At 54.7% G+C, this 11046-nt stretch overlaps 8 protein-coding genes across 15 annotated transcripts; 6 read left to right on the plus strand and 2 right to left on the minus strand.

Annotated features, from left to right (window-relative positions):
- Positions 1-103: 103 nt before the first annotated feature.
- Positions 104-1602, plus strand: KVP18_000588 (uncharacterized protein; the record flags this gene model as incomplete). 3 transcript variants are annotated; one of them, XM_067949816.1, is made up of 5 exons in its annotated part: positions 104-266; positions 295-716; positions 745-812; positions 840-1088; positions 1116-1602. In XM_067949816.1, the coding sequence occupies 5 exons, from the start codon at positions 104-106 to the stop codon at positions 1600-1602; spliced, it is 1389 nt and encodes a 462-aa protein (XP_067813401.1).
- Positions 1603-1733: 131 nt separating this feature from the next.
- Positions 1734-2395, plus strand: KVP18_000603 (uncharacterized protein; the record flags this gene model as incomplete). 2 transcript variants are annotated; one of them, XM_067949846.1, is made up of 3 exons in its annotated part: positions 1734-1772; positions 1801-2106; positions 2135-2395. In XM_067949846.1, the coding sequence occupies 3 exons, from the start codon at positions 1734-1736 to the stop codon at positions 2393-2395; spliced, it is 606 nt and encodes a 201-aa protein (XP_067813431.1). The 2 variants fall into 2 exon arrangements, with proteins under 2 accessions (XP_067813431.1, XP_067813430.1); XM_067949845.1 differs by lacking the exons at positions 1734-1772; positions 1801-2106 and having other exon boundaries at positions 2129-2395.
- A 176-nt stretch (positions 2396-2571) lies between these two features.
- Positions 2572-3993, minus strand: KVP18_000591 (uncharacterized protein; the record flags this gene model as incomplete). 2 transcript variants are annotated; one of them, XM_067949824.1, is made up of 1 exon in its annotated part: positions 2572-3993. In XM_067949824.1, one exon carries the CDS (start codon positions 3991-3993, stop codon positions 2572-2574), a length of 1422 nt encoding a protein of 473 aa, XP_067813409.1. The 2 variants fall into 2 exon arrangements, with proteins under 2 accessions (XP_067813409.1, XP_067813408.1); XM_067949823.1 differs by having other exon boundaries at positions 2572-3957.
- Positions 3994-4285: 292 nt separating this feature from the next.
- Positions 4286-4672, plus strand: KVP18_000608 (uncharacterized protein; the record flags this gene model as incomplete). Its single annotated transcript, XM_067949851.1, has 1 exon — positions 4286-4672. One exon carries the CDS (start codon positions 4286-4288, stop codon positions 4670-4672), a length of 387 nt encoding a protein of 128 aa, XP_067813436.1.
- Positions 4673-4840: 168 nt separating this feature from the next.
- On the minus strand, positions 4841-6861 carry KVP18_000596 (uncharacterized protein; the record flags this gene model as incomplete). 3 transcript variants are annotated; one of them, XM_067949833.1, is made up of 3 exons in its annotated part: positions 4841-5838; positions 5867-6207; positions 6236-6861. In XM_067949833.1, the coding sequence occupies 3 exons, from the start codon at positions 6859-6861 to the stop codon at positions 4841-4843; spliced, it is 1965 nt and encodes a 654-aa protein (XP_067813418.1). The 3 variants fall into 3 exon arrangements, with proteins under 3 accessions (XP_067813418.1, XP_067813417.1, XP_067813416.1); XM_067949832.1 differs by lacking the exon at positions 6236-6861 and having other exon boundaries at positions 5867-6023; XM_067949831.1 differs by lacking the exons at positions 4841-5838; positions 5867-6207 and having other exon boundaries at positions 6232-6861.
- A 271-nt stretch (positions 6862-7132) lies between these two features.
- Positions 7133-8935, plus strand: KVP18_000597 (uncharacterized protein; the record flags this gene model as incomplete). The annotated part of the gene is made up of 1 exon (XM_067949834.1): positions 7133-8935. The coding sequence occupies one exon, from the start codon at positions 7133-7135 to the stop codon at positions 8933-8935; it is 1803 nt and encodes a 600-aa protein (XP_067813419.1).
- A 133-nt stretch (positions 8936-9068) lies between these two features.
- KVP18_000606 (uncharacterized protein) lies at positions 9069-9908 on the plus strand (the record flags this gene model as incomplete). Its single annotated transcript, XM_067949849.1, has 1 exon — positions 9069-9908. The coding sequence occupies one exon, from the start codon at positions 9069-9071 to the stop codon at positions 9906-9908; it is 840 nt and encodes a 279-aa protein (XP_067813434.1).
- A 343-nt stretch (positions 9909-10251) lies between these two features.
- KVP18_000598 (uncharacterized protein) lies at positions 10252-10814 on the plus strand (the record flags this gene model as incomplete). Of its 2 annotated transcripts, XM_067949835.1 has the most annotated exons (2): positions 10252-10387; positions 10417-10814. In XM_067949835.1, the coding sequence occupies 2 exons, from the start codon at positions 10252-10254 to the stop codon at positions 10812-10814; spliced, it is 534 nt and encodes a 177-aa protein (XP_067813420.1). The 2 variants fall into 2 exon arrangements, with proteins under 2 accessions (XP_067813420.1, XP_067813421.1); XM_067949836.1 differs by lacking the exon at positions 10252-10387 and having other exon boundaries at positions 10557-10814.
- Between the last annotated feature and the right edge of the window lie 232 nt (positions 10815-11046).

The following is an 11046-nucleotide window of genomic DNA, read 5'->3' on the forward strand; positions in this document are numbered from 1 at the left end:
ACAGAACACGTGACGACTTCGTAATTAAGAGTATTTGACGTCTTTTGCGCGAGTGTAGTTGAGGAACGACCCAACAGAAGTTGCAGCCAAGGGCTAATTCAAAATGCCGTATTCTGAGCAGATTCGCCTGCCTGTGCATCGACCCCACCCCCTCCGAACGCTCGACCAGTCGGAAAAATGCCTCGTGTGCCTTGCAGAGGCCTGCAGCACTGTCGAAAACTACGGCGACGTCCAGAGAGCGCTGCTCCTCTACTTGAGTTTTCCCAGTGAGTGCGCAGGGACCGGAGCACGTAGCTACTTTTCAGTTCGTGCGTTCGGATGTTATAGACGCAAAAAGAGAGCTTGTCGAGACAGCTTTGAAGTCCGTTGCCGAGCCGGGAATGGGTATCCTTAAACTGATGGGACTATCGGAAAATCATAGTTCGCTTGACATCGACAAGCTAAACATGGAGGCTGAGATTGATGGCGACCTTCAGATGGCGGAGGAGGAGTGCATTAAAGCCAAAAGCTCACAGATCACACAGCTCCTCCTTCCGGCACTGCTGCCTCTGTGCTATGCCCTTCTCTCCCACCACAAACCCATATCTGCCAAGGCTAAATTAGCAAAGTACGTCAACCAGCAGCGCTTAACGGATTCCGTGGAGCTCGCCATAGTTGCAGCCGTACTGTGTTACGTCTTGGGAGACACGGATGGCTTTGTTTTGCATGTTTCAGGAGTGGGGTCACGCCAAGTGTTTTACGCAGCTGGCATCTCTGGGCTCCACACAGTTCCAGCCTGTTCTCCATACTCAGGGCGTGGCGGTGCTCAGCAGGTGAGCGAGAGGCCGCGGGTGATCCAGTCTGAAGCACCTCACCTGCAACTTTAAGCACAGACTCGCCTTAGGTTGTCTCGAGTCTGTTTTCAACAGCAAACCGTTTGAGGACGAACTGGAACTCGAGGGATTAGTCAGTCACATCGGTCGAGCTGACGACTTCGTTCTGCTGTATGTCGTGCTCAGCATCGCAACCAGCACTCGCAAGGAGTCGCTGGCCATTCTTCGGCATGATAACCCTGTTTCCAAGTTGCTGGCAACGCCGTTATCCGCCTTGTAGGTGTCTCCGAGGGGCTCACACAGGCATCTGCTGCACCTCTTACGCGAGTGCCAGCTTCCAGCGCTGCTGGTAGAGATGGAGACGGCTCTGACTTTCTTGTCGTTCCGATTTCCCCTTCTGAGTGTTCCCATCAATGAGAGCATGAGCGCCATATCTCGGATGGAAAGTGCCCTCCGCCATAACGTCCTGTCCATTACCCTCAGAGGGCTACAGTCCGCCTCGGTAGCGGAGCTCACGGCCATTACTGGTCTCCCCGCGCCGCCTTCGGAGCTCGAGATAGTAACCGTGGCCGAACCTCTGGGCTTCCGCTACGACCCCTTCAACAACTTGCTCATCCGTTCGGACCCCTATGCCTGCATCGACGACCGTATCAATCTCGTGACCGACAAATATGCATCTGTAGTGGCAGGCGCGGGACTGGCCGCTGATCTTACTCGTCGCCGGTCGCGAAAATCGCCCCCTCTGCGTTCGCGCGATGACAACCGCTTCAATGACGGCATGTCCTCGTAGAGTGTCAACAGGTATGAAAGACGTGAAATTATGAAAAAATAGTCAACGGCATTGCATGAATAAGGAGAAAGTCTCCCAAGGTCTGCACTGAAGGCCGGCGCACGTATTTTAAATTCCACAGAAAACCACTAATGGCCAATATACGTGGCCTAAACGACAATCTGTCTAATGTGAGCCTCCACATTAACATTCACTCAGGATCGTCTGGTGACGTCGGTGTCAATGGGTGACGGGAGCATCACGTGCTTGGAGTATTTCTTCCCGTGTGAGGTGCTTGCAGGTAATTTATCACTAGATTTCGACCGCAAGAGTCCTATTCTGTTTCTGTCCGTGCTGCAGCTCGTAATTTATGTGGTGACTGTCAGCCTGGGCAGTTACATGCTCAGGCCTTCAGGTGCCATTCTGAACACGTTTGGCGCCCTTACACTTGACGGCGTGCTGCAGCTGGAGCTGTGGCGTCCACTCACGGCTCTTTTCCTACATGGGTCTCTCATGCACCTCGCCGTGAGCGACCTAGTAGCGCAGCATGCAGATGAATGTCGTGTTTCAACTACGAATGGCATTTCCTCTCGAGTTCAAGTACGGAAAAGTTAAAGTGCTGGTGGTTTACCTGGTCAGCGGCGTGCTAGGCGACACGCTGGCGTTCTTAATCATGTGGGCCATGTCAGCTCACGAGATGGCCGTTGGTGCCTCCACAGCCATATTCGGTTTGGTGGGATTCACCATTGGTGAGATGTTTCTTGACTGGGAGCACATCGTGCATAAGGATCAGGCGGTATTCAACGTAGCGTAGGTGCCTGTAGCGTTAGCCCGCTCATCCGTTGCAGGTCCTTCGCCTTCCTATCCATCATGATGACGTTGGCCCCGAATTCCAACGTGGGCTGGAAAGGTCACTTGGGTGGCTTCGTCGTCGGATTCGCCACTACTGCTCCGGTGCGCTGGTGGAACAAGTACCAGCCTCCAAGGTAGTCATTGAAGTAGCCCTTGCGGAGTCAGCTGCGGGAGTTGCGGGTGGAATTCCCGAAAAGCCAAAGACCTTGGCATCTGCTTGTCCAGCATGGAGACGATTGCAATCAGCTCTTTTACGATGTGGTTTCTGGCCACGGCCTCGCGTTGCAGCGTGCAGGCATTGGCGTCTTGGCCTACGGTCTCTCGGGCGGCTATCGAGCCTGCGGTTCGTCTTTTTGCCGCGAACTGCTTCCACGCGCGCGTGGAAAGCCGAACGCAGGACGTCAGCGTGGGCGCGGCCAGCATCCGCAGCCAGGCACTCCTCACGTCCCTTAGCATCTTCGCTTTCGCGCCGGAAACGAGCTTCGCTGTGGATTTCAGATCTGCCGCTGCTGCCGCCAGGGACCGTGAGAGCTCCACCAAATCGTCGGGCCTGTTGGCATAGTAGACGCAGGGATTGGTCATGTTTGTGCCCAGCTTCTGGTATCTGGAGGATCCGTTGAGTTTAATGGTGTAGCTGACATCCAGCCCAGACATGTGCTTTGGAGACAGGGAGTACATGTCACCCTGGATAGAGTGAAGTGACCCAGTGAGTGACACTGGTGCTATCGAGCCTATCACGATGACAGAGCCGTCTCTCACGCCTCTAGATAGCTGCTCACGGGTTAAGTTCACCTTGGTGATCATGAAATTGCCCCAGTGAGCGTCACAGTGTCTAAGGGTCAAGGGGTGATTCCACATCCGCCCAAGAAAGTCAGCGTGGAGTAGAGCTCCAACCGTCAAAGCTCTCAGTCGAATCCAGGCCTCTGCGGACGTCACAGTCTCTATCTCCTCAGCCAACAACCCGACCAGCCGCGCCACGTTTATTCCGTCCAAGTACTCCATTAGCATTCCGTGTGGGTGGACGCCCGGATGAGGCTTTAGCCCGTCAGATCGCTCTCTCATGAGGTCCAGGATCTTCGGTGAGAGACCCAGATTTCCCATCTTTCGAAGGGTGCGTTTCTCCCTCCACCAGGTGTTTTCGGCGTGCCGGTCAGTAAGATCAACGCCCATGGACCGTGTGAGCGGCACCTTAAACGCGAAACTGACCATGGGCTGCTGCAGCCGAGACGAGCGGGAGCAGTCCGCGTCTCTGTCTGCCTTGCGGTCGTCTGATCTGAATGGACACGAGGCGTATAGACGGACATCGCCTGAGTTCGCAATTTCTCCGAATACGACCTTGCCGAAAGCGCCAGCCTTGGTCTGCAGCTGTCCGGTCAGAGATCGTTTGCAGTGTACCACGTCAGACTTGCAGAAAGAAGCGATTGTCCTGTCCGCATCGGAGTGGTCTAGTCTCTCGGCCTCGGTGGAGTATCTTCGGGCGGTAGCACACACCGCACTCAGAATAATGAGCCCACGCATCACCATCTGATCGTGTTCTGTGTGCAATTTGGCCGCACACATGCGGAAGGCCCCTGACTGCTACCTTTGCTCGTAGGTGTCGGAGTGTAGCCATGACAGACGTGAGAAGACGGGTTACCTAGGGAGATCGAACCAGGAGCAGGTCCTCAGTGCCACAGTGCCTCATCACCGACGCCTAGTGGTGAAAACAGAGGACAGACGAGAAGTAGTACCTCGAAAGCGCCTATTGAGGGCTTCCCAACCAGAGGAACCACCTGCCACGCAACGACAGCACATCTCCCCCCCAGTGAGCTCCACCCAGCCGAGGCCCATCCGCCGCCACTACAGGGAAAACATGAGCTTCTTATTCGAACCGGAGTCTGAACAGAGCCTCGCGCCAAGAAGATGGGACTACCAGCATAGCGACATCTTCAACCAGCAGGAGAGTCCAAGAAACCGGCCCACTGCACGTCCCCGCGTCTTCCACTCCTCCCTTGAAACTACGGAGGGGGGGTTATGTGGCACTGAGGCCCCACCAACCCCGCCGCCACGACCGTCGCGAGGAGATCCCAGCGAGATGTTCTACCAGAGGGGGCACGCCAACTGGAAGACCAAGCGACGCTTCCCGCCGACCGAAGACCAGACGTTCATATTCGATGAGGCTAGAGACCGCCAGCTGCACGAGAACGCGCGCCGAGAGACGGTGCGACGCCACATGCGATACTTAGAATGCAGAAGATGAGTGATTTGTAAACAGTGCATTCTTGTGTTGGACGTGTTTTGTAGTCTTTCGATTGTCAGCATATTAACGAGTTTGGGACATGTTTTATAGTTTTTCGATTGTCAGCATATTTACGATCTTTATATTCTCGTAGAAGATTTTTTCCGTCAATAACGCATACACACACTCCTACGCAGCAGCGAGCAGCTGCTTCTCTGCACGACGCCGGTCTCGATCAGCCGCCCTTGCCGCCTTAGCTGCTCGTTTCCGGTTGCGTTCAGCTTTCCTTGCAGCTTTTTCAGCCTTGAGTTCCTCTCGAGACCTCGCTGGCGACGCCTCCGTAGTCACACTTGCAGGAGCTACTGCACTGTTCACTTTCACGGATTGACCTTCGTCCACATCTGATGTCATACGTGGCGGCTCGGAGGATTCAGTGTGGCTTGGTAGTGCGTGCTGGGAGGTCTGTTTTGTCGACTCCGCCGGTTCGAGATAGCTCAGAGTCCGCGTCTTCTCGGCTTGCTGTTCGAACTCGGGCTCACATACGACGCGGTTCTTCTTCTGAACCAGGTTCGCTTTCACCAGTGGCGGCTCTGAAGAGCTAAACGTGCGACTTGCCTGTAGCGGCGGAAGGGCGCTCGGCTTTGAAGGCGTCTCGAATACAGAGGAGGGAGGAAAGGAAAAGTCCGGTGCTGGGCTGGCGCGAGCAGGCAGCTGAGACAGATCAGAGGAGCTGAAGGCGGTACTGGCTCTGGGGGTACTGGCTCTGGGCGTACAGCGATTCTTGGACGTAGGGGACGACTGGTCTTGAGAACGAAGGAAGTCACGTGAGAGCTTGTGGTGCTCGCGGTGAGCCTCTGTAGAGGCCGGCGATACCCCGCGTTTGGCTACGGAGGGCTTAAGTATTTCCTGAAAGCTGCTGCTGGCGCTGCGCTCACGTAAAGGCACCAGCTCATTAGTGATAAGTTCACTCTTGTCCGCAGGATGCGAGTAGTCCGTGGCGTAGATGTGCGGTTCATAGGCTCCGAGTTCCGTTAGGACGGTTAGGATGCTTTCCATGACGTCGGAGAATTCGAAGCGACATTTTTGAGCAGCAGTGACGAGGCATTGAGGGAACGCATCGAACACAAGGAATCCGTTTGTAGCGTGCTCCTCGAAGAGCTCTTCCACGTCAGAATACCGCAAGCAATCTGAATTACGTTGATGATCGAGTCTCACCTGGCTGCAGCAGACCCACCTTAGAGATCAGACTTGTGAACCCGTCCAGGGACAAAACTTCCTCCGAGGTATGTTCATCGAAGGAGTGTTCCATCGAGTACAGTACGAACACGCCCTCCAGAGCGTCTACCGTGTCGGGGTCCAGCTCAATGACCATAGTCGGTTCACTGGACACGGAAGGGGGGCGTTCCAGCGCCGGCTTAGGAGTTGGAGAGGGAAGTGGCTTCTCTTGTGGGCGGGGTCGCGCGGCGGCTTTGAACCGCTCCTTCTCGCAGAATTTGCTGAAGCTCAGCAAGGTGATGGGTGTCACCGTGTGCTGGTATTGGACCCTCTTCAGCAACCTGTGTACGGAGGCGTTCACAAGCTCACCGGTTGGCCACATTGAACGTTAACTGCGGTTCAGCAAAATGCAAGTTCATCGTTGTCATGAAGTCGTTGACGGTAACCTGTGCCGGCTTCTTGCGTTTGAACAGATTAAATGCCTTGCTGGCTGCATGGTCAAACTCCTGCTTCGGCCGACGCCTGGCCGTGGTAGGCCTGGAATTCAACGATGACACATTACTGAATGACGGTTCAAGGCCTTGACGGACGGATGTGGGCGAATTGAGCTCCGTGTGGATCCTGCTCAGCACAGGCGCCTCCTCGCTGAAGAGCTTCCGCTTTAGAGTTTCCTGAGTGATGGAGGTCTTCGAGATCATGAGAGCAAGGAGGTTCAAAAATGTGTCGTAGCTGAGCTTCGCGGCCTTGCCCTTCACCTGGGTAAACATTATCTGCACATCGTTGCTGATGCACTGCTCTGACTCAGCTCTGAATGTGTGAGACACCAACCCAAGGCCGCGCAAGTGCCTAATGAGAGAGGTCAAATCGAGGTTGTTAGTCCCCTTGCTCCAGGCGGCGTACAGAGTTCGCAGCTCTGAGTGCTCCTGTGTTGAGAGATCTACGGCCTGAAAACCGTTCGAGGCCGCTCGGATCGAGAGGTGGCGAGCGATGCTCATAGGAAATGAGTTATTCTGGTTGACTCAGTCTGAGTGAATATGCCGAACAGGCCAGCCAACGTCTGTCGTCAGGTCGTCAAGGCTCCTTTGTGTTGAGGTAAGCAGTCCTATCAGTTGACCAGAGGCTCAGGTTTCTTCAGAGACCCACATCAGACAGGCGTCGTTCGGTGAAAGCTCTGAGAGCGGCCTGCAGGGGTATGCACCGTTTTTAGCACGAAGGTGTCTACCGTGGTCGCGTATCTGACGTAATCTCATATCGGACATTTCCACCATGTGTCGTGTGCAGTATCACTCCAGAGATGTCGCCGCTATGTCAATAATGAGCCTTCTTGCACACGCGGATCCAGCTGAGACCACTCACCACCGCACTGTGTCCGATCACAGGGACCCTATATCTGCAGCCACCTACGTCTCCAGCCTGAAACAGTGGGGGCAGGAGCACCTGTTGACAGGTGAGGCTGCTCAGGAGCCAATCCTTGTGGAGCAACTTCAGAGGCTGGACGCTGACTGTTCCCACGGGCTTGGCACGTACTTGACGAACGCGAAGCGCCTCCTGCAGCGCAGTAAGCGTGGTGAAAGCCAATTCGAAGGGTACACGCCTAATGTGCCTCTCATCGATCGTTTTGAACCGGGAACGGGACCGTTTGCTGAGAAGGAAACCCAAGGGGAGTGCGAATTGGCTCGGTGCGCTTTTGTGCTCGTTGCAGGAGGGCGCGGAGAGCGGCTGGGATACCAAGGTATCAAGCTTGGGTTGCCAGTCGAGTCTGTTTCGGGGCAGACATACCTGGGGCACTACATCTCGTGGCTGATGGCCATCCACCACTTCAACTTGAAGTCGAATTCTCGGGCTGTGGCGCCGCCACTAGCTATTATGGTCTCGGATGAGACTCACAAAGACACCCTAGAGCTTCTAGAGGCCAACCAGTACTTCGGATACCCAGCCGCTCGCGTGACGGTTATGGTTCAGCCGCGTGTCCCTGCGCTCTGCGACGACGAAGCCCGCATGGCGATGGCTCCTGATGGCACAATTGAGACCAAGCCCCATGGTCACGGCGACGTGCATGCTCTGCTGCATCGCCGAGGGGTAGTGAAGCAGTGGGCAGCCGAGGGGCTTCAATGGTGCATGTTCTTCCAGGACACTAACGCCTTGGCCTTCAGAGGTTTGGCGTGCATGTTGGGGGTTAGCAAGGAACGTAATTTGACAATGAACATCTTGTCGGTTCCTCGTGAAGCTGGAGAGGCTGTAGGCGCTATTTGTAAGCTGGAGAAGAGAGACGGAGAGAGCATGACGTTGAACGTTGAATACAATCAACTAGACCCACTGCTCAAATCAACAGGGCCGCTTGGAGATGTGCCGGTGGACTCCACGGGCGTCTCTAAATTTCCGGGCAACACGAACGTGCTGCTCCTTCAGATTCCGCAGTACATGGAGGTCCTTGACAGGACCGCCGGAGCTGTGCCGGAGTTCGTGAACCCAAAATACGTGGACAGTGGTCGACACCGTTTCAAAACACCAACGCGTCTAGAGTGCATGATGCAGGACATTCCCAGGCACTTCAAAGTCACCCAGCGGGTCGGGACGACGCTGTTGCCACGTTGGCTCTGTTTCTCTACCGTCAAGAACGCGTCCACGGACGCCGCCGTGAAACAGCAGGCTGGAGGCGTACCCGAGTCAGCCTTCTCGGGGGAAATGGAACTGTTCAACTGCCATACCAAGCTGCTATCGTTGGCTGCTAAGGCAAAAAGCAGTCTGGTGGATGCTGCTCCGGGACACACAGAGACGTGGTTAGGAGTCACTAAAGCGGTTCCTCCGATGGTGTTCCTTAAGCCCTCCGCGGGGGTGAGCCTCGAGGAGGTAAAGCGTCGTGCGCCTGAAAACGCGACCATACACATAGGAGAAGACTCCTATGTCGAGGTAAGTTGCAACTCCTTGCCTAGCTCCGAGCCGACGTTCACGTGGCGGACACGGAAGTTTCGGCGTGTTCCTCATCTTGATGACAGCGCAGCTTCATCCAAGCTACGAGGCTACGTATATCATGAAATGGACTCCACGGTGGGAACGGGTGCTTGTTGATAGAATTGTTGATAGAACTGTAGATTCCTCTGTTCAATGAGGCCTGATTTCGCAAAATGGATAGAACTGCAGATTCCCTCTTCGAAGGCCTGATTGATAGAACTGCAGATTCCCTCTGGTCTGAATTCACAAAATGGAGCTGCACGCGCACCTATTCGGATGTTTGCGCCGGTGCACATACGAGGAGTTCACGGGCCTCCCGCATGCCCCAGCCCGCGACCTCGAGGATTGCTTCCGAATGTTTACGGCTGTTGAGCGGGTTGTAACTACAGATAGGCTGCGTCGAATTGTTCGTGAATGCCTAGATGACTTCCAATCCATGGGCTGCAAGTACTTGGAATTGAGGACGACACCCAAGCAACTGGTAGACGGCCTCCCAGACGACGAGTATGTCCAGGTAGTGACGAGAATCCTGAAAGAGCACCCGCTCCACTGCACGTTAATCCTCTCTGTGAACAGGACGAGATCAGTGGACGCGGCTTGTCGGACGCTATCGCTAGCAGAGCGGTACAGACCACTGGTTGTGGGGCTGGAGTTCTCAGGCGATCCTCGAGGTCCGCCATTTTCGCAGTTCGCTTCAGTATTCAGCAGGGCCAGAGAACAGGGGCTCAAGGTTTCCTGTCATCTGGGTGAGGTGCTTCCCAATGACGCTGACAGCATCCTGGAGTTCCTGCCTGACCGTGTAGGTCACGCAATCTACCTCACCGCCCGACAACAGAAAGTGCTCGCGGACAACAGGATACCTGTCGAGATATGCCTGTCAAGCAACATGGTTACGACAGGACGCTCGCTGGAGGAGCTAGAGCATGTCAAGGCTCTGCATGCGCTCGGCGTTCCGCTGGTCTTCTGCACCGATGACCCACTGCTATTTGGGTGCACTTTAAGCTCGGAGCTGGCGCTGGCTGAGAGGCTGTTGGGGCCGCTTGATCTTGAGGAATATGCTGAATGTGTGAAGTGTAGTGCGTTCGCATAATAATCTCAGAAGAGCTTATTGTAGTAATGTCCTCAGCGCCTAAGAACCGAATGCTTCGGTTCTCAGTGGTAGTAACCACTTATCGCTCATTAAATGATCCCTGAGCTACGATTGCCTCCCCCCAAGCCTGGTCATCCAATCACCCCCCGAATGCATGGGTGCTCCTGTCACTGTGTTGAGCCGTCTCCGCATCCCAAGGAGACTCAGCTGCTGCAACGCGCAATCAGAAAATTAGTTCAGACAAACTCTCCAACGGGACCCAAAGGCAAGTTCTAGGGAGACGTCACCATCAGTCTTAGGCTACTCATTACCGGTTCTTAGCGCGGCTGGAGGCCTCACGCTGATGGCGACGTCCGTCATGACTCTCCTTAATTTTTTCAGCGCGTTGACAACACCGACTACCTATTGCCTCGCCGCTTACCTGCTATTCTTTGGGATCCTCGTGGTGCTAGTCGAGCTACAGGAGTACGCTGTTTTCAGTAGGTCCTGCAGGACGCCCTGGATGCAGACCTGTTTTACGTCGTGGTGGAGGAGTGGTTTCGGTTTCTGTGCGTGCCTGGCGGCAAGGCTCTTTTTTACTTTTTGATATCACTGTTGGGGCTCATGGCCTGGACATCCAGTCTGCCGCAATTCGTTGGTGGAGTCGTCATGATGACTCTCGCAGTGATCAATTTCGTAGTGCACTTCACTGCACTGGGCAGCCCTGAAACCCACCAAAGACTACTGGAAGAAGGCCCAATCCCAAACCAGGAAGCCATTGAGACGGCGCTAAGCCATGCTTTGGGGAAGGCAGTAACTCTGGCAGTGGTGCCAGAAAAGTTGGCAAGTCCTCGGAAGTCACCCAGAAGGCGCCTGTCCCGAAAGCTCACAGAAGGCATCTTGTCTATTGTTGCTGGAGAGCAGTAGCGTGCATGTATTCGTTTTTTTGCCCTAGTGTCCCAGAAGCTGTGAAGATAGTAATTATGCATTCGTTTTTTGCCCTAGTGTGTGAAGATAGCATGCATGTACTCGAGCAGCGAGATTCTACTCACACGTCTACTGGGATAGTAATGATTTTTTTAGCAATTCCACTCGAGCAGCGAGATTCTACTCACACGTATACCAGCAATTCCACTCGAGCAGCGAGATTCTACTCACA

This window comes from the organism of the source record quoted next (assembly GCF_019968955.1).
Source record: "MAG: Porospora cf. gigantea A chromosome Unknown PgA_NODE_119_length_37063_cov_336.235, whole genome shotgun sequence".
Taxonomy (NCBI): Eukaryota; Apicomplexa; class Conoidasida; order Eugregarinorida; family Porosporidae; genus Porospora; species Porospora cf. gigantea A.